Source organism: Bombus bifarius, unplaced genomic scaffold (assembly GCF_011952205.1).
Source record: "Bombus bifarius isolate JDL3187 unplaced genomic scaffold, Bbif_JDL3187 scf7180000008194, whole genome shotgun sequence".
NCBI classification, from domain to species: Eukaryota; Metazoa; Arthropoda; class Insecta; order Hymenoptera; family Apidae; genus Bombus; species Bombus bifarius.
Genome location: NW_022884502.1, coordinates 1,658,206 through 1,686,151, shown reverse-complemented (window position 1 = coordinate 1,686,151; position 27,946 = coordinate 1,658,206). Strand labels below are relative to the sequence as shown.

The window sequence follows — 27,946 nt, the reverse complement described above, 5'->3', positions numbered from 1 at the left end:
CAACTCGATCATCGACACAATCACAAATTCCAATTTCACTCGGTTTATTTATCTACGCGAGCATCGATTCGTCCACGTTAATTATTCATGTAACAATTTGTTTTCGTTCATTCACGATCGCGATTTTATACACACCGCGTCTCATAACTACGAAACCAACGGAGAATCGTTGTTTTCATTGAAAATGTCGATCGAATATATTTCCAGTCAGATCTCGTCGCGTTGTGTCTTGTACTTCGTACCTTGTAAGAATAGACAATTTTAGGATGATTTTTAGGATGGAGCAACACGTACAAAGCTGTAACCATAAAACCATCCTAAAATGTTCGATTTCTATTGCCATATAAACTGCATTGATAGGATGCGACAGAATCCGGTTAGTCAGACCTCTTATGAATAAAATAAACGCAAAGTCGATACTTTAGGGAAGAAGATCTTTTAAAAGAGTAGAGAAATCACATCTTTCGCGTAAACACTTGTCACCCCATAGTTTGATAAAAAGTCCGCCCCGATGATGTACGATCGATCGATAAGATATTCGACTTTAAAATTGTTCGCACACGAGAAAGAAAAAATCGTGTCCTTTCTTGCAACGATCTTCAAGCGTTTCACGTAACTCGGGTAATACGTACATCAAAATTTTCTCTACAACGAGTGTTCAAATATTTCTTCGTCGGCCACTGTATATACACACCACACGAAAGTCGAAACTTTTGGATGGTTGTAGTTATGACACGCGGCGTAGTATACCGTCGTGCCGGTTCGATCGCTCCTCTTACTACTTAGCTGTCCGTTTCAGTGAAACGAGTCTTTCTTGGTCGAACGACTCTCGCCACAGCTCGCGTTGTTACAACCGAATGACTTCGTGTATATATATATATATGTATTTCTCTTGCCAAAGAGGCAAAAGAGCAGGTGCAAGTAACGCGCGAAACAGTGGGAAAGGTTCGAGAAGCGAACCACGTCGAATAGAATCATCAAGGGAGATGAAAACAGTTAAAAAATGTCAGCGAAAGACGAAAGGCGAATGGTAAATATTGAACCTACTGTGCCTGTACAAATCCTCCAAGAAGGCGTTGCAAGTTTCGCAGTTGAGGGTGCAGTGAGGCCTACGGACTTCGAGCAAGGGACTGACGGCCCTTCGAGGACTGGCCCCACCGTCGGGACTGGCGCCCGGCATCGCCAGTAACGTTAAACTACTCGTGCTCGACGTATTGCTTCTATCCGCCATTTCTTCTCCTTTTCTGATCTATCCCGATCGCTATATTTCTCTATCAATGACCCATTCGAATTCACCATTTTTCTCTTTCACGCCCCTATCTCGCTCACGCTGTCGCTCTTCACGCTCTCTTTCATCTTTCTCCCTTTCATTCACGCGATTACACACGCATCTCGGCGCCACCGGATAGGATACGATCGTTCGAAGCTAATTTCGCGCGAAATGTAGAGTATGAACGTAAACGTGATCGTTTCCGAGTTCGTAGATCGCCGTTACAGGTTCTCGCGATGAAATTTATTTCGAATTACCAGCGAATTCTCGTTCTTTCCGATATTACATCCACATCGAAGCTAAATTTTTCACGGAATTTTTAACATCGCATCGATCTATATTTAGGAATTTTCACCGCGATAAAAAAGCGATTCTTGAATCACGAACGGTTTCTAAACGCTTCCGATCATCGTATCGGTATTTCTCGTCATCACAAAGAGTGGAGTTTGAATTACGAACGAATTGTTCACGTTTGACATTGCATCGGTACACGAAATTGTCGTGGCGACGAAGACTGAGCGAAGACACAGTGGTTTCTATCAATTACAGAAGGAAGGAAGGAAGGAAGGAAGGAAGGAATTGTCTCGTTTCTCAAATTTCAATCTCCATCCAATTATCCGCTATCCGGTTAACTTTACAGTTACCACGGAAACCGTACGTCAAAGTTAGGCTCTTTTCGATTTACGAGCTGCTTCTCTATTTGACGGATTAGGTTTCCCATTTTCTTTACGACGTGTTACGTCGTTAAAAAATTGAATTTCAACCTCGATGTAATTACTTTTTACTCAGTTTGCTTCGCGGACGAGATGCGAAAATAATTGCTTTTTATCCGATCTAATACAAGAACTGTTTATTTGTTTTACGACGTTACATTTTTCCTTGCCTTCCAGGTACCCGAGTGCTCGCTAGCTTCTCGAAAAATTAAACTTTCAATCTGAATTTAATTTTACCTCCTACCCAGTTAGCTTTTTACAGTCACCGCGGGAACCGTACATTCCAGTTACGTTCTTTCCGTTTCGTGGTTACTGCTTCTTCGTTCTACAGGTCGTATCTTCTATTTCCCTTACGTTTTCAAAAAATTGAACCTTCGGCCATGTCCGAGCGAACAGACCTCGACGCTACGAAATTTCGTGTTTACGCTAGTAACGGTAGCTAGTGATAGGGAAGCTAGTAGAACAAGCAATAAGCTATTCTCCGCTTATGCAACGCTCTGTTTACATTGACTTTTCGACGACGTTATCTGTCGTTCGGGAGAAGTCCGACGAATGCGAAGATTGTAGCCCCGTCCACATAATCGCGACCCTGATCGAACAAAAGGCACGTATATATATATATATATATATATATATATATATATATATATATAGGTCTAAAGGTATATACCGGTACTAGCGATATTCGTTCGATCGTAACTCCACTGTTTGTAAATGGAAACGAGCAATTTCGCGAGCCATCGGCGCGCTTTCATCGTTGTCTCGTCCCGTATGAAATAATCAATTAATTGCCGCGTCTCGGATAAGAAATCAGGGTAATTGGCTTGGAGGAAGGAAAAAATGAAAACGGCGTGAAACGGAGAGAGAGACGAACGACGAGATTCAGAAGGAATATAGAGAGCGAGGAAGAGGGTAAAGGGGAGGGCGAATAGGGTAGACGAGGGTTGAAGTAGGAAGGTGGTGGAAGGAGGGAGGCAAGTGGGGTTAGTTAGAGGGGTAAAGGGTTTGAATATCGAGCAAAAAGGAAAATCGGGCCGCGTAAATGGGACGGTGAAACGATTGGTAAACACAAGCACGTACCGAGTTAGACGCAGGCATGCAGGCATGCAGGCATGTAGGCACGCAGCCACACAGTACAGACACGCAAACTGTCGGGACACGCAGCACGCAGCAAGGCACGCGCGCACACACGTTTCTCCCCGAAGGGTTGTCGGTGAGAGACGGTTAATTAAACGGTGGTGGGACCGGCGAAACCGAGTCCTAGCCGCGTTTCGCGTACCGAAGGCCCCTCGATCCTATTCGTAGTGGTATTCTCGCGTCGATTTCACGTGTCGTCGGTCGCGATCTTCCGCTGGTGTCGTACGTCTCGTCGCGAGTGCACGCACGAGACGAGAAACGAAGATCGAGAAGAGAGAAAGAGAGAACGCGAACAACGAATGGGAGAAGAGGGAGGAATAGAGAAACGACGAGGAAGCGCGCGTGCAAGAGCCGTATACGTTCCAGGACGCGTGAAAGCTTCGACTGAGCTTTCAACCCGGGTCTCGAAACGTTCCCAGCCTACTTGTGGCACGTTCCATCCTTTCATCGATCCTGCCGCTCGCGTCGAAACCGAGCTTGCGAAACCTCGTAAACTTCGTTACCGATCGATCCGGCGCACGCCGCGCCGTAACCCACACCGCTGATTCCCCCTTCTCCTACGAGCTCTCCCGTCGTTTTCGTCGTTCCTCGTGTACCAACGACGTGCAACCGACGCATAGCGTCGCGACGCATCGCAGTCGATACGAATCACTCTTATTCCCTACCGGCCGCGGCGATGGCGAACTCCCTTACCGGTTGATCGGTCACTGGCGTCGATAGTGATTCGTGATAACGATCCAAGGGCTCATAACAAAAACGACGTTCTGTTATGCTTATCTGCCTCCAACGGAACGAGAGAATACTTGTTGCGGCAAAGACAGAGTACCTTTGAATCTGTTCCGATATATCTGAATTTTCGTCAACGCAACGTTTACCACGTTGTCTAATTGCCGGCAGTACATTTGTATTTATATCGCGAAAGAACTATACCGTTTTTTTAAGCGTCTATTTGAGCTAATTGTTACCCGGGTTGTCTGGATAATCGACGCTTTACTTCGATATCGTTAGACCTTCCTGATACGTTGGACACACGTTGCTCTATTGATACGACCCGTACAGTATGAACGTGCTGCTCTTCGAATACTTGGAAACGATTCGTGAAAAGCGGAATTTTCTTCCTCGTAGCCAAGTGTCCCGAGAGAATCCTACCTTTCTCCAAATGTCTAGTCAATCTAGTAAATTAATCAATATTCATCGGGCTGCCCGGCCGTTTTAGTTATTATTCATAACGACCGGGCATTATGAATAACGACGCACTAGCCGATCGACCCGTAACACACATACAAATTACGACGCTTAATAAATGATCAGTATACTATATAAATAGTTGCCTTAAACATACAATTAACGCCATACGCGTCTTACCGATATAACGGATAATTGAGTGTATAGTAATTTTGTCAACCTAGCGAATTATATGTTTGCAATAAATATCTTGTATAATCTCTCGATAATTATATCACGTCGTGTGTTGTACAAAGTGTTCTAAATAACGCATATACTGTATTCAGGATAAGTTTTCGTAATACGATCGAGTACTTCGATAAGCTTACGAATATGTAATTAAATCGTCAGGCTGTCGACTTATGACGGAGATTTTCATAGAATCGGTTAGTTTTTATTCGACGGCACGTCGATATATATTATTTCGCGTCATAAATCTAACTTCTGGCTAATGCGTTACCCCTATAAAGTAAACAAATAACACGCTCGTATAACGTTAAGAAATTTGACACGAGTCGTTCTTATTATCAGCCCTTTGATTTCTCTATCTTTCGACTTGTGAAACGCGCGATACGATTGCAGCTAGCGGATAGTTGTAGTATAAGCGCGTGTGTCGTTTGCGAGGACGAAATACTTACCCTTCGGGGAGATATCACGGTCGTCGCCCAAGTAAAACGGTCCTCGGCGTACCACGATCTCGTGAACGATTATAGCGAAGCTGTACACGTCGCCCTTCTGAGTACCCTCCGGTGGTCGCCTTTCTATTCGCAATAATTCCGGAGCCGTCCACAGCTGCCCTGTACAAACAACGTTATTTTACGATCGCGCGACCTCGTGACACTGACACACACGCACGCATATGCTTGCAAATGCACACGTACGTAAGCTGCTTCAATAATACGTGGCCAAACTTTCGATGGAACGAGAAAGAAACATCGAGACATTAAGAAACACGTTTTTTCTTCCAGTTGATTCACGCACGCATTGCCAAACTCTCGTATCGTATGGCCAGAATACGCATTTTTCTGCATCTACGATAAATTTAAAGATGCAGAAATCCACAGAATATAATGTACGGAAACGTACGAAATATCCGAAAGTGGAGTACTCGTTGTAATTTTTAATAGACGAAAGAAATTACTATTGCTACTACGTAGGTTCCATCTCTCTCGTTCTCGTCGTAAAAATTCGCAGTTTATATAGATACGATCTTGGAGCGCTCACCTCTCCAATAAGCGTAACTATCCCTGTCAACTTCTTCGCCGCAATTCGCCCTTCTCAGCTCGTGCAGTCCAAAGTCCGCGATTTTAAGGACGAACCGCGAATCGACCACGCAGTTGGAGGACTTGAGGTTGCCGTGACTCTTCAGCTCGGACGCGTGAAGATACGCCATTCCTCGAACGATATCGTGGATGAGAGATCCTCGAAAAACGCGGTCCAGTTTGATCTGATCGTTTTCCAATATGTCCTGTCGCGGAAGATCGACGAACACACGTTGAAAGTCGCAGCGGAATTTATTCGTCGGGTCGAGTCGAATGGTTCAGGGGAAGAAGTAAACTTTAATCTCGGCACTTTGATTAAATTTTTAATCGAGCTCGATAACAAATGCATGCTATGGATGAGAGGCTCCACCGGACTCGACTAAGTTAATCGCCTCCTACCAATTGCACGGAAAATGTCCGCTATCAGATAGCTACATGTATTAACGGCAAACTTCTTTTATCGAATAACCTTCGGCCCGCGCTCACAGTTTTATTACGTCCCTGTGAACTGCCGTTTACGAGTATTACCAGACTTACAGAATATCCGACAGGCTATTAAGGAATTATTAAGCTTGTTCGGCACCGTAAACTGCAAAGAACTCTACATGTTCTGCATAAAGTATTCGATGAAGATTTAATCGATCGTATAACAAGGTTGAAATGTATCTGCTTCGTTTACAACCGTCGTGCCTCTCGATCGTTGTTCCAGTCAATTTTGCTATTTGTATTTGATTATTCGATAGAACCTGCCGTGTCCAAATTAATAAGGAAACATCGATGTGAAAATTTTATTTTCAAACAGTATAACAGGCCAGGTAATGGAACAAATAGAACGTTTTAATACGATGGCTACCGAATGAAAAACGCGATACATGTACATAAATCTAATACGAATGATAGAAATCTAAGACGAACCTGAAGCGATCCTTTTGGACAATATTCAGTCAAGAGACAACAATGCGGAGGATCGACACAAGCGCCGTAAAACCGTACTAGATGATCGTGCTGCAGGTCCTTCATCTGTGCGAACAGAACAGAAGCGTTATCGTCTGCCCTGCGAAACTATGTCACATGTGGTGATCGAAAAACGAAACGACAGAGAAAGTTTCAATACTCGTAGCTGCAACGAGATCAATCGATTTTCAACAAACTTGTCTTTCGTTTTTTCAATCCACACGTATCTCGTTGCAAGTTCGAGAAATTTCCCAGTGAAAACGAGTACTTACCCTTTTCAACTCGAGCAATAAAGGCCGCGAGATTTCCACCTTATTCCTCGGTATCAATTTTATGGCCACCTTAGAGTTCTGCGACGAATCGTATTGCACATATGTATTATCTTCGAAGATAATTCATTTTTACGCGCACTTTGATTTATAGCTTTGCGATTAACACGTTCGCTGACAGCATAACACGCAAAAGTCACAGAAAAGAAAGTATAGATAAATACCTGTCTGTGTGTTTTTTTAATTTTCAGGCTACTTTATTTATTACTTGGACTCGATTCTAAGCTTCAAAGTCTTTGAGACTAAGCATTTTCAGACACAAACACTTTCGCGCTCTCGTATAGAGAATAAAGAAACACCTGGACTGGTACATAGAAAAATATCAAGTTCAATATAAAAAAATATCAACAACCTTGTCATCTTATGAAATAATCAGCGTGAAAATAACATTTGTTACACGTGTCCCTTTAAATCATGCAATCTTGCCTGAAAGATATATTTAGTAAGACCATCTAGGCGTTCCTATCTAAATTGCATTCTGCGTTATACGAAAATATAATGCGAGGACACTGTGATAGCGAACGTGTTAATAATTTTAAAGCGAGAAGTTTGAAAGAGAACTGAAACGAGGAAAGGAATGGAAAAATGGGAGAGAAAGAGAGAGAGAGAGGGGAGAGGGAAAAAAGAAAATAAGAAAAGTGAAAAATCAAAGGTTGTGTATACATATATGCGGATAAGGTGACGCATAAAGTATCTAGAGACGCGTCGCTTTACCGTCAGTAAGGTCGAACCTTGTAAATTCCCGTTGGGACATAGACGTTTCTATCTACTCCACCTGGTAAACTGACGTTTTCATCCGAGTATATAGTCTGTAATGAAAAAGAAAGATATTCGCTTTGGTTTGATTCGTTTCCAGTTGGCTCTGGTGCAGATGCATCCTGCGAATATTTCTCAAATATCTGTGACACGAAGGAAAATCCTATTTGCCACCCAAGATAGTGTAAAAATAAAAAGAATTTTCTCGTCAGAGTGCCGCATCCCTTCCGTATTACGGGCGGAAAGAAGCATAAAATATTTTTTTCCAGATCTTCAATTTCCGATGAAAGTCGTGTTCAAACCGTGTAAGCTCTAAAAGATCCGCGAATTGAAATAAATGGACCGTTTATTTTGAAAACAGTATGAAAACAGAATGAAAACAGAATGAAAAATTCACGCGTGCTTTAACGCGAACTTTTTACTTACGAACAATTTATTATTTAAATCTTAAAATATTCGTATGCTTTGATCAATCGAAATTTCGTTAATATCCGGAATTACATAATCATTTATTTTGAAAGTGGCGTAAATCCATTTCCTGTAAACTGTAGCCTGTTCAGAGACTAAACAGTAGAGGTAGTAATAATAATCAAAAACAAATGGTGTAGCGAATGTAATCCTAACTTCTGTATCTAACGTATGATCGCAGATATGGATGTGAACTAGTTGTTTAAATGCGATTCAGCGATATACTAGTAAATTGTTATTCCATTTATTGAACCATCGTTATTATTGAATTCGACTGTCGTAATTAAATGTAATTATGTTTAAATTACTATTAAATTAATTACATTTATATCGGGTTGTATCGAAGTAGAAACTTATTGTATAGACATTTATGAACAAAAGCGAATTAAAACATGAAACATAAATTCTAAATAATCGAAATTTAACGAATCGTACGATTCAATAATTTCGAAAGTGATGATGTGAGTCCAACATTACCGAACCCTGACACCAAAATCTCCAAAGAAACTATTTGTTCGATAGATTTATACCTACTTGAACGGATAGAAACGCGGACAAACTGAGAAGATCTCGTCAGAATTGTTCAATCGTTGGAGACGCAAACACTTCAATATTTCAAAACAAAGGAAGATGTATTTACACCGCTTTCAGAATAAACCATTAATATCAAGGCATATAGATAACGACGTTGATTGTTGCATTAAAGCGAGAAGCTTATACATGAATATATATAAAGTATAAAACATATAAAAATATATATAAAATACTACAAAGTATGAATAAGATGTCAGCTGACCGATAAATACATGTACAATACATTTTCAGTATAAAATAAAACTGTTTATAACATAAAAAGTATGCAAACAAAATTTTTATACATCTACTTTCTTTTTAATCATTTTAACGTCTAGTCGATTCTACGAGTACCTCCCATATATATTTTGGAATAAATGTCTAAATACTTATGAACAACGGTAGATAAGAATACAAATATAATGCAAAAATAGAATATTTCATATTCACCAGTTGACTACCGCGCATCTTGTTCGCAATCAACGAATACATGGATCCTCGCGTTTTTGCATTCGGTACGAAGATAATGTCGTGCCACTGCACCTTCCACGTCATGGAGGCTATTTCCGCTTCGAGCTTAAAATGCCTGCAAGAGGAAAGAAATAGAGAGATACGTTTTCCACTACGTAGTTGCTGAGCAACGATTCGGGTAGTCGATTTGGAGAGAGCTGTACGGAAACTCGTTGGCTTTTCAGCTCGCGAGTTGATCCATTTAACACCCTGTTTAGTATGTGAGAGTTTAAGAGCGTTCTAAGCCGCTTGCTAATTCGCGATTTCTCTAGGGATCTCGAAATTAATAGGATTACTAGGGTAGGAGAACGAGGGCGAGTGCTGTTTCGTGATCGGAGATAGAAAAGCGATCGATTAATCATGGTGCGCTTACCTGTAAATGAAGGCCGAAGCAACGGCGAGAACGACGACGATAGAGCTCAACACCATCGAGAGAATAGCGTGTCCTGGTAGAGCTACGGAGAAAGAAGAAAAGCAATCGAAAATACGAAGCAGGAGAACCGCGTAGAGGTAAATTTTCCCATTAACGTCAGAATGTTCATGAATAATATTAAAAGCTCGGACAATATTATTTCGTTCGAAACGCCTTGAGATGTAAAGTACACATGCACATATACGTTTTGTATTATAATAAAGATCTCGATGTTTACACGAAAGCGTTGTTCGTACACGCGCGTCTGACGCTTAGAGAAAATTTTACTTAAAGAGATATATCCATCCTGAGTCGTGTAAAAATAAATTTCCGACTTTCTTTTATGAGAAATTACAAAATGAGAAGTTTGGATCTTTTTAACGATACTAATGTCACTTTTGAATTTGCTCTCCGATTCGAAGGAAAAAAAAGAAATAAGGCGGGGGAGGTACGTTACAAAATGATAAACATCGGTAGCTAGCTAACTCCTGGCGAGGACTGGAGAACTTAAGACAAAGAAATTCCTCTTGATTCGCAGATTTATATGATAGATTCTAATCATAGCATAGAATTTTTGAAAAATTTCGGTGATTACAGAAATGGCAGATCGGAGAGGAGAAATCTTTTACCAAAAGCGTCATCGATCTTAAAGGTTTCCAAAAACTCAAGTTACTAAGATGAAAAGATCTCCAGGATTAAATCGTAGAATAGATTGTGTAGAATGTCTCCTCGAAATTTGTAGAGTTTTATCGTCGTTTTCTGGCGAAATTGGTCGGGTCGGAAAATATAGTCGCAAGAAGAAAACGGGACAAGATTTGAGATAATATTCTGCTTTAATAGATTTGAATAATGGATCCCTGTAACTTCATAAGAAATTTGAATTTTAATAAGCTGGTAGAATATTCTATGCATCTGAAACTTTAGGAAAATCAAAGCGATGTATCTCTTTAATATAGTAACGCGAAGTTATGAACCGAGATGCAAATGACTTACAGTTGTCGGGACACAGGGAGCCATCGAAGCCGCAAGTAGGTGTATCCGGTGGTGGTTCCGATCGGCCACCTGACCAGTGAATCCTCTTCCCGGCTATGTATTGCAACGTCTTGTTGGCTCCGTAGTAATTAGCCACGATCTACGACACACACGATATTCTCGGTGACCTCGTTTTCGAATAGGCGCGCGCGTCTTACACGGTCAAATATTTTACCTCGAACTTGGACGTTTCCGGGTTCATGTTGAGAAGAGAATAGTCCGCTATTCGATCGCCGTTCTCGTCGATATTCACATCTCCGGTTATACCTGTAACCGAGCGATCCGCGTCCATCGTGTGACTCGATGATCGTTGATACGTAACAATTAAGCCAATAAGGGTCAAGTAACAACAAATTGTCGTTGAATCGTAAGAAAGAAAACTGTTTTTCGGGTCAACTATAGTAGCATAATTTACAAACGAACGTAAGAAAACCACCTTATACGAAGGTTCGCTCTGTTATAGAGAACGCAGTTTCTATAATATCAAAATCAACACGCCATAATTTTACAATATTTGATAAGGGATTAATAACGAAAATAACGTTAAGCGTTGAAAGAAAATTCATCCATAAAATTCAATAACATAAATCAAGAAGAGAGAAATTACAAATAAAATGTTGTATGAACGCATTAACATTTTAGTCCTTGGTGAGTCGAGAAAACCGGATAAGATGGAAGCGTGCGAAGCGGAAAGATAATGTAAGAGAAAATCGCGGCCGCACCTCTGAAGCTTCTACCCCACATTCTTCGGGTAAGATTACCGCCATCCAAATTCACTCCGTCTGGATATTCCGGCAAACTCTCCTTAAGTGCAAGGGCGTAAAGGAGCACTGCATCGTAGAATGCTGTTACGAACGTCGAGACCGAATTATTTCCAAATGTGAAGTTGTACTTGGTTTGCGCGAGACTTTTTACTTCCCTCGAAAAGTTTAAATATTCGGCGTTATCAGGAGTTCGGGCGGTGACTGTTAGTAGCGACTGATAAGCCTTCCGGGCCTTCTCGTTCCTTTCTTCCGTGTCGGTTTCTACCCTCCATGGTTCCCTCGAGTTGTTGTCGCTGAAACGATCGAACAATGCTCAACGGTGTTTCTTCTTTCGCTTTTTCCGATCTATTCACTGTTATTTAAGTCGTTCTTCGTTCCCGAGACATCGTTTCGAAGAAAGATCGCGAACGGTCTGGCTTCGATTTGGGTGAAACTTTGGAAAATAAATATATATATGTCGAGTTATCGTTGGGATTAGGGGCGTTTAACGAACAGAATTTGACAATTAGCCGTGGCGATTAGATACTCGAGATGCTAATGACAATAATCTTAGGTTCAATAACGAATCCACGGTCAACAGCATGGCAAATGCGCTTACTTCTCCGAAGCCCAAGTAGAACTGAACTTACTTGTCCACAGTCCAAGTGGAACTGCCCTTACTTGTTCACAGTACAAGTGGAACTGCACTTACTTGTCCACAGTCCAAGTGGAACTGCCCTTACTTGCCCACAGTACAAGTGGAACTGAACTTACCGGTCCACAGTCCAAGTGGAACTCACTCATGTACTTTTCTCTGTACCTCTCTGTACCCCTCGGGTCAACTATATTTTGAAGGAGAGCTATACAACTACTCCATACCTCTGTTAGGTAAAAACGTCCAACCCGTGACCGTGACTACGTTTAGCGACTTCGTTTAGTCACTTCGAGCCCAAGCCTACTGTCATAAATCTCGGGCAAACATACTCGTATCGAATCATAAACAACTACTTCTAAGTTTTATTATACAAGTACAGCTATAATAAAAAGTCTAGACTAAAGTATTGGGGATTTTCCTAAAAATTCCAAAGGAAAGGGCCCGATGTTCTTTCATCGCCGACATATATGTACATATTTTCCTACCTGCGATAGATCGAGTTTAATGATAAATAATTCGAAACCGATGGTGTGGCATATATGTCATGCAGTATCTCGCAGCAATGATGGACCACAACACATATGTCATTGGTATTTTCAGTGGAAAAAAGAAGAGGTGCAGGAAATGTTTCGCGACAGGGAGATGGAAAAGTGCTAATTATTTTTGCAGTGGCTGCAGAGATAATCCAAGTTTATGCTCGGTAGAGTGTTTCGAGAATGAATTATATTACTCAAAAAAATTTGTTTCGTTTAGCTATATGTTCAAATATATCTTTGTGTTTCAGTAAAAACGTCATATTTCCTGCGCGTGTTTGTTCTGGTTTATGTAAGTATAAATAATGTTTATATCTATTATATACACGTTGTATAATTTTTTCTCTGTCGAAACAAACATTATTGCCTTTTGCGTGTTTATCTTTTTGAAATTTTAGTCAAAACGCTATTTTATTCGCATGACATAAACGTTACGTCACGTAGTGATCGAATATCAAAATTATCGCGGATACTCGATGACATACCGCGTATACGACATAACGTAGTTTTCAATAAAAATCCTCTAAACCGTATTTTTTTTTTTTTTTATTGCTCCATCGATTAGTTTCCCTTATTTTTTATTATAAACGCAAAAAGACTTTTCATTATTTGGCAGAGTTTGTTCAAAAGGAAGTCTCGAACGTATCAAGAAGCGAAATTGCCCTGCAAAATTCGAAACAAATCCTCGCTCGCACCTCCACCCAAAGCTTCGCCCAAACCCTCAGGGTGAAAGGTTAAGGGTAAGGTCGGTCCGTTCGTGACCCTTAGCCTGTCAGTCGATCTCGATTCCGACACCAAAGTCCGGATGCTTTTGAATAGTATCGTAGAGATATAAAAAAACGTTGATGTTCCTTTTTATCCGCCCGTTACATTTTATTCTACTTTCCTCTGTTTCTTCGAGCTTACCTGGACGAAAGTTCTATGGAGAAGAACACGTATTCTCCGGAATCGACCATTCCGAGTTGCTCGGCAGCTAAAAGAATTTCTCTGATGGTCGTCGAATTGGCACACATTACTACAACTGAAACAAAGAAAAACCTTTTTACTTTTCCATCGTCTTCGCTGTGCCATTTACGTGACGAGACACTCTACCAATTCCAACCATCGTATTTCGCGCACCGAAATAAGGTCCGTTCAAAATTTTAGCCCTATAGGATCCCGCACACCATTATTTACAATATCAATATCAAAGATAGGTATTCTTCTCAACGAATAGGGAGACACGCGTGCTCGTCTCTTGTTCTTCGACTTTTCACGTCTTTCTTATACGTCAAGATACAAAGATAGAGTGCGCGTATCGAAATATAATGTGATGCGTATAGAAATATAAAGAGAACGCTGCACTAAGGTCCCCCGTGTCCTCGTCCAATTTACGCATGCAGCTTAGTATAATAAATACGTAAGTATAACAACGATCAACGAACGATCGGTCGGTAAATGACTGATTAGACGCGGCCAAAAGGAGCCTCCATGCAGCGTTCTCTTCATATTGCCATATAGCCACTTTGCCACTTACACGGTAGCATACGAGCCCGCGTACTCTAACTTCGTATCGCTCTGTTTCTATATCTTCGGACATTTTTCTTTCGAATTTCAAAATAATTCATCCTCGAACGGTATGAATGTAACGAGCGAGTTCTGCTGCCTCACGCGTATAAATTTGCTGCGACAGAAAGAAGTAGAAATTTGGAAAAACGTTTCAAGAAAAACGACGGTCAGACGAATAAAGGAGATCGACGTTACTCGAAGCAATCTGAACGAGAGGCCTTAGGCATAAGTTTCAACTTACTCCTGACAGACTTTGCGAGGAAGGTGAGCAAGTTTCGATAATCTTCGACGGTACTCGACTCCTGGTTGAAGTTTTTGTGAACCGGTGTCTGATTGAGGGCCGTGAAAATGGCACCCAGAGTGAAGTGACACTCGGAATTGCCGCGGCTGCTCGCCATCTCGTGATTGTGATAAAGAAGTCCGACGATCTTCCATTCGAATAGCTTCAAGATATGTTTGAGCGCCTCGCCTACCAATCGATGGGAACCCATCATTCTGGTCAACGTTGGATAGTGTTCGCCCTTGTGACGGAATGCCTCGGCCTGAGCACCCGCCGTTAAGACAGGAATACGCCATACGCCCGCGTATCGCGCTACTGGCGCGATCGCGTAGTCGCAAACAGGACCAAGGAAGGCATCTGTGTTCACAAACGTCCACGAGTTCAAAACCCACCCTATCTTTCTCGCCATCGGCTCTTCTTAATCGTCATTGAAATTACGACTGATCGGTTCATCCACGTTTACGGGGTGTTAAAAGATAAACATGCGATCGTATCTGCTATCACGCGCCCTCCGTTACATTCCGTAGCGTTCCGCTTAACGCTGCCGCGTCTAACACCGTTGAAAGCGTATTGGACGTGAGCCGTGTCGAACAGAAAGACGTAGCAGTTATCTTCATCAGAGATAAACATCGGTAATCTGTTTCTGCTGGCATCAGCTCAGGACCAGAGAAAACTCGATATTAGACGTGGCAGTGTTATAATCGCATAACGCTTAAATCAAATCAACCTTCGTTTCTCTTTCACTTGCACTTGACGAACGAGCGGAATTGAATGTAAGAGCGAAAACACCGTGGTCGTTTGCTTGCCCATAGAGAGAAGTCGTGGAAGTACCAGAGTATTTCTAGTCTGAAATGAATTTCTATATAAATTTCGAAATAGAAAGCCTCGCTTTCTTGATCGTCTTGATATCAATCTAGATTCGTGCTTCGTAATTATAGCTCGCTTTTTTTTAAGATCCTATATATTAGACGGGATTTCGTATGGCGCGATCGAAGTTGAACGTCGCGTTGTTCAGAATTACAAACATCGTCACGTGTGTGAACCGCTTGATCCAGCGATATAATTTCATCAACAAGTTTCATTCTACTTCGTCATCCACCTTTTTGCTTCTACTCCTCCTCCCTTTCCTTCCCTCCTCTCTCCCTTTCTATTTATACCTATCTACATGTAGGTACGTACATTTATTTTTATATCCGTCTTTATCTTTCCTTGTATAGCCAAGTGAAACGGTAATCTCCTCGATCTTATGGCCTTGCAATACCATTTGCAGTATACGAAGGAATTTCTTATCAACGGTAATTCTACGAGAGATTTCGTCCAGTTTGCGATCCGAGCTAAGATGCGAAAGCGTGTTATCGTAGAATGCATATAAAAGGATCGAAGAGCAGAATGGCAAGACGCAGAGATAGTTAGAGGACGGTTCGGTACCTACGTAAGTAAACGGCGGAAAATTAATGCTACAGAGCGGTCGTGAATTTCGTGGCCAGTCGAGGGAACGATGGTCGGCAAACGGTTTGCATGCAACGTAAGTTCGATCGCGATCGAGCCTTTCACGGTATGGAAAAATCACACTGAAAACGAAATTATAAAATTCAAGACGAGCGACTTACAGAGGAATTATCGTTTTGTCGGTAAGATAAAAGCGTTGTAAATGCAATATCGGCGGTAGCCAAAATTATTGTTTCGTTATAATATTTTATTATAATATTATTTTTCTCCGGCGGATGGTAATTCGATCAGAAAGTTTACGAAAGGAATATCTGCTATTATTTTGCTCTAATAGAATACCATAACACGACAAAGTGGATTTTTAAAATACTAAACTGCATTAACAAAATTGGTGTTCGTAATCGTCGAAGCTGGTGGAAGCTACTTTACTGTTTGAAAACCTCTTCATCTTCGGGTCGTTTAATTTTCTCGAGTGTTAAGTCAAACGAAGAAGATTCCTCCTCTATTGAGAAAAGGAGCATGGATATTGTTTCAAGCAACGAGTGAGAATAATCCAATTACAAATTAATTGCAAACACTGTAATTTGATTGTAAAATACGCGCATATAATGTATTTAATCTTTTAAACAAAATTGAAACGTATAACTTCCGACTCGATAAAAAGGTAGTAAATACGCTTCGAATTATAAATTTGCCTGATGTAAATTTAATTTGGAAATTCCCTAAAGCAGCTCCTCCGATCTTTTATTTACAACTATTCTAGAAATCGCTAGATCGAAAAACAAGATAAGCATCTCGTATACCTATTCTCCTCTCCGCTATCCTTGCCAATTTATCCAAATCTCTTTCATGCTGCACCCTGAAGAAAGATAAACACGCGTTTCGCCTGACTTTTACTCGCATTTTTAATATCGACAACTCGGTTTATGGGAAAAGTTTTAAAAAGTCATCGCGCGCCGTAGTTTGTAACATCGTATCGCAAAATGTTCGTACGCGATGAAAGAGAAAAAATATGAGGTGCGTACGATGCTCGAACAACCCTAAGTATTAGCAAGTATCCACCGTGACGAATAATGAGCGAATTTACGCGTCGACGCGGTACGACATAACACGGTCACCGCTACGTGGTAAAACCGTGTTTTTCTCTCTGAACGTCCCGTTCGATCGATACGACGCGGCCAACGAAACGCGTTTTACCTCCGATACGGAAATTCAAGCACAATCCGCATATTCGAGAATGTGAACTCGAATACGTGTACTAAAACGTGTACACGCAGCGGAAAGAATGGTCGCTGCCGATGATTTCCGCGTGTTCGATCGAGACTGCTTTACTGTTGCTCGTCACGTAAACACAGCCTAATACGACCGCTGCGTGATACGTACGATCGGCCGCACAGTGCGGTATACAATGGACAAAAATCAAAACGATCATTGTTCGATTTTGATGTTCTTATTCGATGATATCGTCAGTCTGTAGGCGAATGATACGAATACAAAGAAACAGTGTAAATTTAGAAGCTTGTTCAAACATGAATGGACTAAACATGATAAAAACGATTACTAAATAAAAGATACAAATGCGAGTAATAATTCACCGAAGAATCGATAGAGGATTAGCGAAGCTCGTTCGTCAATTTTCGTCAGACGGTGTTTGTTACACCTTCGATATCGGGATTTTGAGCTAAGATACGTACAATTTTAGTCTCCAATTAAAAAATTTCTTTCTTTTCTATTTTTCTAAAACGATTCAAATCGTCCTGCGATTTTGATTTAGTACTGGAAGATATCGTATTATATTGGTACATAATCTTGTTCTGCTACAAACTGCTACACTGGATTTTCTCTATTTTTTTTTTCTTTTCTTTAGTGAAATCACGACTAGTTAGAAGCCTGTTCAAACCCGACTAAACATGATAAAAACGATTACTAAATAAAGGATACAAATGCGAGTAATAATTCACCGAAGAATCGATAGAGGATTAGCGAAGCTCGTTCGTCAATTTTCGTCAGACAGTGTTTGTTACACCTTCGATATTGGGATTTTGAGCTAAGATACGTACAATTTTAGTTTCCAATTAAAAAATTTCTTTCTTTTCGATCTTTACAAAACGATTCAAATCGTCCTGCGATTTTGATTTAGTACTGGAAGATATCGTATTATATTGGTACATAATCTTGTTCTGCTACAAACTGCTACACTGGATTTTCTCTATTTTTTTTTTCTTTTCTTTAGTGAAATCACGACTAGTTAGAAGCCTGTTCAAACCCGACTAAACATGATAAAAACGATTACTAAATAAAGGATACAAATGCGAGTAATAATTCACCGAAGAATCGATAGAGGATTAGCGAAGCTCGTTCGTCAATTTTCGTCAGACGGTGTTTGTTACACCTTCGATATCGGGATTTTGAGCTAAGATACGTACAATTTTAGTTTCCAATTAAGAAATTTCTTTCTTTTCGATCTTTACAAAACGATTCAAATCGTCCTGCGATTTTGATTTGGTACTGGAAGATATCGTATTATATTGATACATAATCTTGTCCTGCTACGAACTGCTACATTGGATGTTCTTTACTTTTTTTTCTTTTCTTTAATGAAAGCACGACTCGTTAGAAGCCTGCACATCTAATCACACTCATTGCAAGAAAATTTTCAAAATTGCAGAAAAACTCTGTTTCGCGTTTCTTCGCTGAAAAGAATGGAAAGATTGGTTCCCGGCATCGACGCTATTTACTTAAACGTTACCGTGTTTGGTTAGACAAACGAGTCGCCATGTATCAAGTTTCAGGAAAACTGCACATTGCATTCATTTTTGTATCTTTGTCCGGAATTCTCATTCAAATGTCGTAATGTGAACGCGAGAACGTGGCCTGCGAATCTGACTTACGAACGTAATCGGCGAGTTTTGATTTTTAGGTAGAAGAAAAGGAACCGTTAACGCGTTTGCCTCCGTACCGATTTAGATTGATTTTCCGTATTACTTCGACACGTTTAGGCGTCGAGCCAATTTGACGACATAGACATCATTTTTTTCTTTTTAATTTTTTTAAACCATTTATAATATTTAATTACATACAATATAACCTTGAAACAAAAGCAAGTAAAAATAGTTCGTTTCGATATTTTTGCCGCAATGAACGCGTTAGATCGAGCCTTTGCGGTCGTATATCTGTCTTCAAACTCCAAAGCACTTTTATCGTTCCAGTCGTATGTCTACTCTCAGCTGCTAAAGCAAAAAGCCATTCCGATTGTACATCATGCCGACAGGGGAAATTTCTCAAGCCAGAAATTCAGAAATTACGAAAAGAGATACGTCGAGCACGTACAAACTGTTGGTACCAACGATCGCCCTTCGTACTAATTTCTCAGGCCATCTCGTCAAACAAATGTTTCGAGCAACGTTTAATTAGAAAATAATTTTCATAATTTTCCGAATTCTCGGCTTAGAGAACGTCCCTTGTGGGATAACGTGCTTTCGAAATAGAGTTCTAAACGGAAGGTATCTTGTCAGACACCGATGACCGACAGCGTATTAAACGAGCTAACGTTAAAAGAAAATGACTCATCCTCTATAGTTATCGCGATTCGAGGCACAGAATGACAATGATTCGGTTAAATTTGCGGTAGCAGATGGAGAGGCAGAGAGGAGGAAGGCATCGCTGTACCAGAAGAGAAGTAATTAAACGGAATTGAGAAGGTATTTAACGAGCAAGATGCGCTGTCTTTTGAAACCACTATTCGACTGTTTAAAAATTCGAGTTATCGTATTACTTTCAGCGGCGTTTCGGTCTGTGTATTTCAGCGGGCGCGCGATTATTTACGTTAAAGTTTCTTATTCCTCCTGCGGAATTTTGTTGCGTTTCCCTGTCGATTTATATTTTTAAAACATTCTGAAACGCCTCTATCTTCTCTCGATATTCGCATTCGCGAACATCCATTCTATTTTGCAATAATTCTTGCGCGACTTGTGTGATATTACAATCAGCTGGCAGCCAAAGTTTTTGAATTTATAGCCAAACACATTTATCTTTTCGATCATACAGTTCCACTGGATCGACCGAGCAACTGCACCGAGCTGTAACGTTAAATTGGTAAGAGATCGAGCAAAGATTCACAAAGAAAAATTAAGCGGTTTCGAGTGGTGCGGGTTTTTATCGGCGAAGGTGGAAGCGTTTCAAGTATCAAATGGAAGTATAAATACAAAAAAAGGTGTATTAATTTAAAAGACACTTGTTCTTCCTCGTTTTCCATACGATAGATTTTCAAACATTGAAATCAAAATATCTTTTAAACTAATCATTTTCCGACCCGAGTGCCGTAATATCCTCTCCCTCTCGTAGAGAGAAAATCTTTCTCGTGAAATCTTTGAAACGTTTCCACTTTCGGAAAAGACACACGAACGCGTGATGCATCGCTAGAAATGAATTAACTTTTCCTACTGAAATCTTTTCCCACCTCCTACCATTTTCGCGTTATAGCTCGGCCAAGTTGCGTGGGACACCCTATGTAGACCACACATAGTACGATCTACTAACTGGAATAGTTAAATGTCAAGTGATGTTAATTGCACTATTCGCGATCCTAAAATCAAAATACACAAGAAGTTCCTTGATTTTCGCAAACAACAAAGGTTTCGATCGAAATTGCACGACAGCGGTGAAATTACGACGTATCCAATCTGCGCGGACAATTTTACTTTAGCAAATTACACGGCTCGACAAAGGGAAGAAAAGCGAGATTTTCGGTTGAGTGGCCGAGGATGAACCTCGGTCGTTGTTGCATCGATGGTCGATGGCCGATGGCTAAATGCACGAATGTAGCTGATAATTAGCTATAGTAATATGACGTCAACCGAGCACGATGTTCGGTCCCTTTCCACTCTGCGGTTCGCCACGACCCTAAGCGTCTACGGCGAGACGTGCGACGATTAACGCCAAACGATGGTTCGAATGGAGGAGGCAGCGGACGCGCGAGTCGATTTCCGCCGGGACGACTCGAATCGAGTCATTGTAGAATAGCGGATGATCGTTGTCATCCGATAACGCGTTCCACGATAAAACGATCGGTGACTGTACGAGAAAACGTGGTGACGGCCGAGTGCGTAAACAATTCTAATTTTAGAATCCGCGATAAGCGAATCGGTCGAGCGGAGCAAAGACCGGTATTTCTTTGAGAAATCCAATTCAAACTTTATTTTGAGTAGACAAATTTCGGGATGGAATAGAATTCATCGAATAGAAGAGAGGAGCAAGGAGAGGAAGATCGGATCCGTTGAACGAAGCGAGTTGCTCGGCAAATGCGGCAGGAATTCGAACGGGCCGAAAGAGAGATCGAGTTGGTGAAATAGTACGGCGAAAAATTCGAGAAAGTTACGGAAATGAAAGAAAGATAACGACGAACGACCTGCGGTCCGGTTGATGTAAAAGTCGAATGCGGCCAAGGGTCCCTGGATGCTGGAGCATTTCGAGTCCCGATGATCGACCGTGATGTTCCATCCTGGTAGAAGTCCCTTCGCAGAGCTAACTGCTTTCACCGCGAGTAGAACAGCTGGCAGTATCCTCGGCATGCTCTGCTCGTGTCGAGGATCAGCCGGCGCTATCACTGCCAGTCTCACCTCCTTTTCGAACCGTGGTCGCGTTTCAATACACTTCGCAGACTGAATGATTACCGTGTTATTTGCGCTCGCGCTAGCACATATCGTTGTCAAAAACAGCGTCAGCCTCACCGATGGAACGCTTCCGCGCCTTTGCATCTCGTTTCGATCGCTACTTTTTCAATTTCGTCATCCCTGCACGCGACGCGCAACACGCCCCAAGTCCGTTTAATCTCGTTGTTCGCGAATTCGCGCGCCGTCTCTTCGCAGCGCCGATCGACCGTGCATTTTCACCCCCTTTCTGTTTTTGCTTCTCGCTCAGAGATACAAAGGTGTCCACGTCCCCCACCGACGGTACGATTCTCAGGCGCCAATTTCGCGATCGCGCGTTGAGATCGTTGATCACCGAATCGATGGTGATCAACGTGTCATCGCGAACAGAAATGCGTTCCCTTTCGCACACAATGCAACCTCTGCTCTGTATGTCGTAGCGATTGCGCGCGCATTAGTGCCGAGCCGAGTCTTCGAAATTCAACCATGCCAACGCGAGTTCCATCGTTCGAATCGTAGAAAAGTCTACGGATTTAACCGACAAACTGGGTAAGACTATCTAGGAATTCTCATTTCTCTGGTAATTCGACGAGTGTATGCCGCGTCTTTATAACGTTAACCACTGCGTAACTTAATGACTACCAGCGTACGTATAATCCACGGTACCACCTCTTTTGTACATTGCTCAATCTCTGTACAACGTTAACGACAAGTTGTAACGAAACTCATGGGGTTTAAAAAGTTCAAGTTTACGGAGAATTGGACGAATCGCGAAACGTTGACTAGAAGCGAGAACTTAAGAAAAAAGAACCGTTCTCCCTCTTTTTCTTTCTTCCTTTCTTTTTAAAACAGTTTCAGGAGAGAGAGAGAGGGAGAGAGAGAGAAAGGGAGAGAGATCTTCTTAAAACGCCTCGAGAGAATCGCAATGAAAACCGCGTGTTATTTCGAAAAAAAAGGAAAGCTTCGCGGGCGGAACGAGCGAGCTTGGACCGCGCGAATGAAACTGACAAGCCAATCTCCAAAGCTCTCCCGCTTTACTCTGAATCGCGACCACCACCGATGCCGGACGATCGTTCTCTTCCTTTTCCTCTTCCTCTGTTCGCTCCTTCCGTCCTTTTCCCCTCCAACACTAGGATAGAAGTTCGTACGTGCACCTTGCTGCGCCGATCGCGAAGATAGGTAGGAGAACGGTAGGAACGCATGCGTTTGAACTTTGTACATCCTCCACGTTCTGTCAATCGCCCTCTCCTGCCCTTCACTTCCGCGTGCTCTCGCTCTCCTCGCTCGCAGTATCGAACATTAATAATCAAAATTGGTATTACTATTGTATGATACAGTCGTTGCAAAGGCTTTTTCTCTTTGTCTCGATCTGAAACTTGGTACAGCGACGATAGAAAATTTCTACGTATATACCGTGCATGCTGTATGAGGTATTTTGAAACATCAGCACTGTAATGAGGCACGACTGTTGTTATATCGGTGTTATCGTGTAATGTCATTATATTGGTAAAATTTTAAACCAATTTGCAAAGTTATACATGGAAATTGTAAAATATTCATTGCAACCATACAGATGACAGAGAGATCATGAAAATATCTAGACATGCAGGTGAACCATATTTAGTGAGACCATCTTTAGTGCTAATTACAGATATGTTAAAGACAATTATTCATGCTGTGCATTAAATTTTTACTAATTGTATGTTTGCCGTGTCTTGCAACTTCTACGTTTTTAAATGCATCTTCGGATTGCTCTCGTTACAGCGCTAACGAAATTGCAAAATGTTTCCTATAACACACAGAATATATGCATAAAAGATTTCTTTTTATATCATACTCTGCCACTGTATATCACGTAGCGCATTCGTTACAAAGCCTTTCTTTTCTCAAAATCTCCATTTGCAAGTCCATCGATGAAATCGGTCTGTTTTCAAGCAATTGATCCCTGAAGAATCGCCTGTGACTGTGACGACTTCTTAGAATAGTACAGATAGATCATACGTTAAACGATCTACTTAAGGTTAGCGACAAATTTAAATTAACAAATATTAAGAAAATGGAAATAAGAGAATGAAAGTAAGAAGACGACTCGTCTTATCGACGGACGAAGAACAACGCGTAAATTATCGACAAAAGGTACGCTTGTTATCGACGGACATAACAGGATCCGCTGACTCATACCGCGTTGTTCAAACGCGAAACGGCAAATTCGCATATCTCTGCAGATTTAATTGGTGAACCGGTAAATGATGAAAAAAAAAGACAGTATCGATCAGAGTAAAAGCAATCGATCGAGGGAACCTTGTAACACTTTGGATGGATATCGATCGCGTGCACTTTTTACATTATTTGTTAAGAAAACATTTAAATATAGACTTTGCGACGCGTCTATCGCATATCGCACCGTAACAGAGCAATAATAGAAACGCTTCAGCTTCGTGATAACGAGTTGTGATAACACGCAGGAAACAATGCGATAACAGTGACTTCGGTTAATTGATACGGGCAATTAGATCAGCGATCGCACTCCTGCCTTCCTCGATCCTCCATCAAACATGAAGAAATTCTAACAATTGCGAACAATCGCGAAAACAATGCACGACGAAACAAGTTGACCTTTCGAGAAGACGTTCTCGAAGACAAGAAGAACGTTTCTTGTCGAAACGAAAGTTAAGGTACGCGACTGAAGCGTTTTGTCGTGTCATATAGGTATGATCGCGTACATATTCATCTTGGCATAGGTTCAACGGTTTTCGGTAAAATTACTTCGTTGCCATGCAGAGACTGTTGACGTTCCCTTTTGACAACATCGATGTAACACCCCCGATGAGCGATCATGATAACGAAAAGTATGCTCAAAGTCGAAGCGCCGAGATAAAAAATGCGCGTCAAATTAAGTTTTTATCTAGGCTACCGCGTATACACGGAAACGCGCGATACGCGTCTCTTTTCGTTGCATCTGTTTCTCGTAGAATTTCATCTAAAATCGACTTATTGTTTACTCGCAGCGGGAAGAGCGAGGCAGAAATGGTTTTCGCATTGGTAGTTCAGCGATCATTCGCGTAAACGTTTATAACATCGACCAGCGGATTCGCCAGGCACGTCAAAACGTGTACATTTGCACTTATAGTTAGAAGCGACGGTTAGTTTTGGCGGGACTCGTCAACGATGGAAAGCGAATATCGAAAATGTCTGGAAAACTTACCACTGTACGACTTCCCCACGTGGGATTGCAACGCCTCTGCGTAATATTCGGGAACGGTAGTTTCGACATCGAACGTACCGAACGTAAAGTTCGGCTGTTTCTTGATAAACTCTACCATGGACTTCATCATTAACTGACACGTGTGTTTGCCAGTAAGCTGACTCTGTCCGCTGGTCGCGTACACCAGATGCACCTTGTGCCATTCGTATCTACGATAACGTTACAAATTAGTCGAGTCCGAGTTAAACCTAGATCGTTTTTAAACATGTTCCGTCGTTGATTAAATCGTTCGCTAATTCTTCCTTCATTTACCGATTCATCAAAGCTACGAAAAAGTTGGCGAGATCCCTGAAGGCCACATTTCCGATTCTAGTTGTCATAAAGTACTCGTCCTTGCACTCGGTCTTCTTTTCCGTAAAATCGTAGGTGAATCCACCGGTGGTAATTAAAGGCGAGCCGAAGAATTTCACCACTCTGCCAACAGACGCTGAAATTAAACATCAACCTTGAACGTACGAAACCCCGTGGGCTTATGAAACTGCTGATAGATCGCTGCGTTACTTACCCACGCAATAATCGCAGGCAGGCCCGAGAAACAGATGAACGCAATTCAAGAAGCTATCGATCGCGCCACTTTGAGCGTACATCGCGTCGCAGTGATCATCCTGCGGAAGAAACTTTAATTTCAACCAGTAGGGTAGAAGTCCTCGCGATCTGGCTTCGTAGACAGCCAAATCTGTGAATGCAACCGACAACCAACAAGCTCTCTAGATTGTTCCGATACGTTTACAATAATTACAATAACATTTTCTTATGCCGTAGCTACTGTCGCATAAGAAACAACGCCGATTCTGTACGACAAGGGAAAACTTACCGAGAACCGGAAGGACTTTCGGCAACGCGATATCGAACCTAGGATCCGCCGGCAGAAGAACCGCTACTCTCAATTCGCATGAACTCACACCGTCTTGATTCTTCTTGCAAAGAGCTTCACAGTCGCGGGCAAGTTGTACTTCGCGACAGTTCACTTTTCCATTCACCGGACACCAGCCAATTAGCCAGGCGATCGTCAATGCAACGATCCAATTGGTATCCATCTATGTGCGACGTCCTACGCTTTTCCCTTCAAACGAGATCGGTGAACCGCTCTGAACGTTTCGACGACGATGAGCCCTTGTTCGCTACTACGGTTTCGCGAATATCACGACCAACGATTCCTCTCCTGCTCGAATCCATCCTTTTCCTTGTAAGTCTTCGTTTCGCACTCTAACTTCTTCTTCCGGTCGTTGCGCTGTCAATCGAAACGAATCAATGCTGGACGATTCGATATTTTTATATTTCGATTGAAACCTGACCCCAACCTAATCCTAATAGAAAGGAAACCGCGACGCGATCTATCCTACCAGTTCTCTCCAACTATTCTCGGATGCGTCCTGCTGGAATGTTCCGGCGCTAACCCCTCCGTACCTACCATAAGATTCCCACGAACGATACGTTTCGATCCGAGTTTCCAGTCAGAATCCGAGTTTCATTGATCAAAGTAGTAGCGATCGCTGAAAATGGATTTCCGCGCGGCTCACGCCGCTAACACGTCCCCTGTATCAACCCCCTTGTGGCACGACGCGAGATCCGCCCGAGGATACGAAAGAAGAAACAAACTGCCGAGAACGAAAGGAGTACTACTGACACTCTGGATGATCTTGAACCGCATTAGCCAGTCACAAACACCCAAGTACACCTCTCGTACGCTCGTGTCGTGTTATCGCTGATTTTCTATCGCGTCGATTGATAATAGCTATCGAAAGCTTCGCTCACCTCCTCTCGCATTTTCTTCGACAGTTTCGATTAATAATAATCTAACGCCGTTCGTTTTTCGTGTATACAGCTCCATCATGACTCTTCTATGCTTCTTTTCTTTTCGTCGCTGATATCTTTCAACGAGAACCGCGGGATCTCATCTCGAATGTGAATATCTGAATTCTACTCTCTCGGTCTCTTTGCGAGCTGGCTTTACTGTTCCGTATCATGGTATGGACAACAATTCACTTGTCTTGATAACACCTACGAGGATCGCATGATAACTAATGCACACTCTCTCGTCTGTATCTCGAGAATGAGAAAAGAGTTACAACTCTGCGTGACCACTTATTTTATAGCTACATCCCTCCTTTATAAATATGCCAAGTGTCGATAAGTTTGCTCGACGCAGTCACCAACAGTATTGTTTCAAGTGAGACTGAAAATGGATGCGACGTCAACGAGATTCAAGAAACGTGCAGTGATCGAGTTTTTAAAGATGGAAAACGTTAAACCTGCGGAAATTCATCGCCGTTTACCGGCTGTGCGTGCCACGATATCAAGATCATGAAACATTTGCGAACACGTATATGACGGTTTTGGAATTCGATATCGTTGCAGCACGACGTTCGGCCGCACACCGCACACACAACACCTGATGCTCTTGCGAGTTCGAAATTTAAAGTCGTTTTGCAACTGTCTTATAGCCCACGTCTGGCACCTTCGGATTTCCATTTCTTTCCAGAATTGAAGAGGACCTTGAAAGGTATTCGTTTCAGGATAAACGATAAAGTCGAGGCAACGGTGAAATACTTTATCAGAAATAGGCTGGCAGAATCCTTTGCTGTCAGGACGAAACGACTTGTCACGCGTTAAGAAAAACGTATCGAAGTTAACGGCGATTATATTGATATTTTGTAACTAATGAATTGTACTATCGTTTCCTTCTCTTCTTCATTTCCACTTCCTTTCTCGAGATACAAGCGAGAATACATTTACTTGTCAGTCTTGTATTTAGTTAATTAACCGCAACTTTGATATTTCAATGTAAATAAAACACCAACTCGAACCCTTGCTTTTTCAAATGACTTTAACTTACTTTTCTGAAAAACTGCAAAATAAAAGTAAAATGAACTTCTATTACCTGCGAAGATCCTTAAATTTTTAAACTATTATCATTTGTACATAACCTTCTTCTTCTATGATAATGATCGTACGAATGATGATGAAAATAAAAAAAAAATAGGGGGGATAGTACCTTAGTAAGTACACTGAATGCGAATGCGAATTATTTTGAAACAATTCAGTCTCTGATAAGTATCGCTATTCTGTAACTGAAACAATCGGCACGTCGTACGCCACTTTGTATTTCAAATATTTACAACATGATTTCTATGAATATAACTAACGCCGCGATTTTTTTCCTACAGATGTACCACAGCGGACGA

At 41.6% G+C, this 27,946-nt stretch overlaps 1 protein-coding gene across 7 annotated transcripts in view; it reads right to left on the bottom strand.

Annotated features, from left to right (window-relative positions):
• LOC117209882 (atrial natriuretic peptide receptor 1-like) overlaps positions 1 to 27,946 on the bottom strand; it is a 37,834-nt gene that overhangs the window by 7,472 nt on the left and 2,416 nt on the right. The window contains exons 1-17 of one of the 7 annotated variants that reach the window (XM_033452331.1): positions 26,517 to 26,534; positions 25,576 to 25,992; positions 25,267 to 25,437; positions 25,014 to 25,188; positions 24,702 to 24,910; positions 14,361 to 14,756; positions 13,478 to 13,592; positions 11,363 to 11,697; positions 10,816 to 10,907; positions 10,602 to 10,740; positions 9,570 to 9,651; positions 9,137 to 9,272; positions 7,621 to 7,698; positions 6,833 to 6,910; positions 6,522 to 6,626; positions 5,569 to 5,812; positions 4,983 to 5,141 (exon numbers count right to left, since the gene is read on the bottom strand). In XM_033452331.1, coding sequence (XP_033308222.1) covers positions 4,983 to 5,141; positions 5,569 to 5,812; positions 6,522 to 6,626; positions 6,833 to 6,910; positions 7,621 to 7,698; positions 9,137 to 9,272; positions 9,570 to 9,651; positions 10,602 to 10,740; positions 10,816 to 10,907; positions 11,363 to 11,697; positions 13,478 to 13,592; positions 14,361 to 14,756; positions 24,702 to 24,910; positions 25,014 to 25,188; positions 25,267 to 25,437; positions 25,576 to 25,798 — 2,737 coding nt within the window. In that variant the 5' untranslated portion in view covers positions 25,799 to 25,992; positions 26,517 to 26,534. Of the gene's footprint in view, positions 1 to 4,982; positions 5,142 to 5,568; positions 5,813 to 6,521; positions 6,627 to 6,832; positions 6,911 to 7,620; positions 7,699 to 9,136; positions 9,273 to 9,569; positions 9,652 to 10,601; positions 10,741 to 10,815; positions 10,908 to 11,362; positions 11,698 to 13,477; positions 13,593 to 14,360; positions 14,757 to 21,255; positions 21,792 to 24,701; positions 24,911 to 25,013; positions 25,189 to 25,266; positions 25,438 to 25,575; positions 25,993 to 26,172; positions 26,379 to 26,516; positions 26,535 to 27,946 lie in introns of those variants that run through there. The other 6 variants (XM_033452329.1, XM_033452330.1, XM_033452332.1 and 3 more) reach the window with 6 other exon arrangements.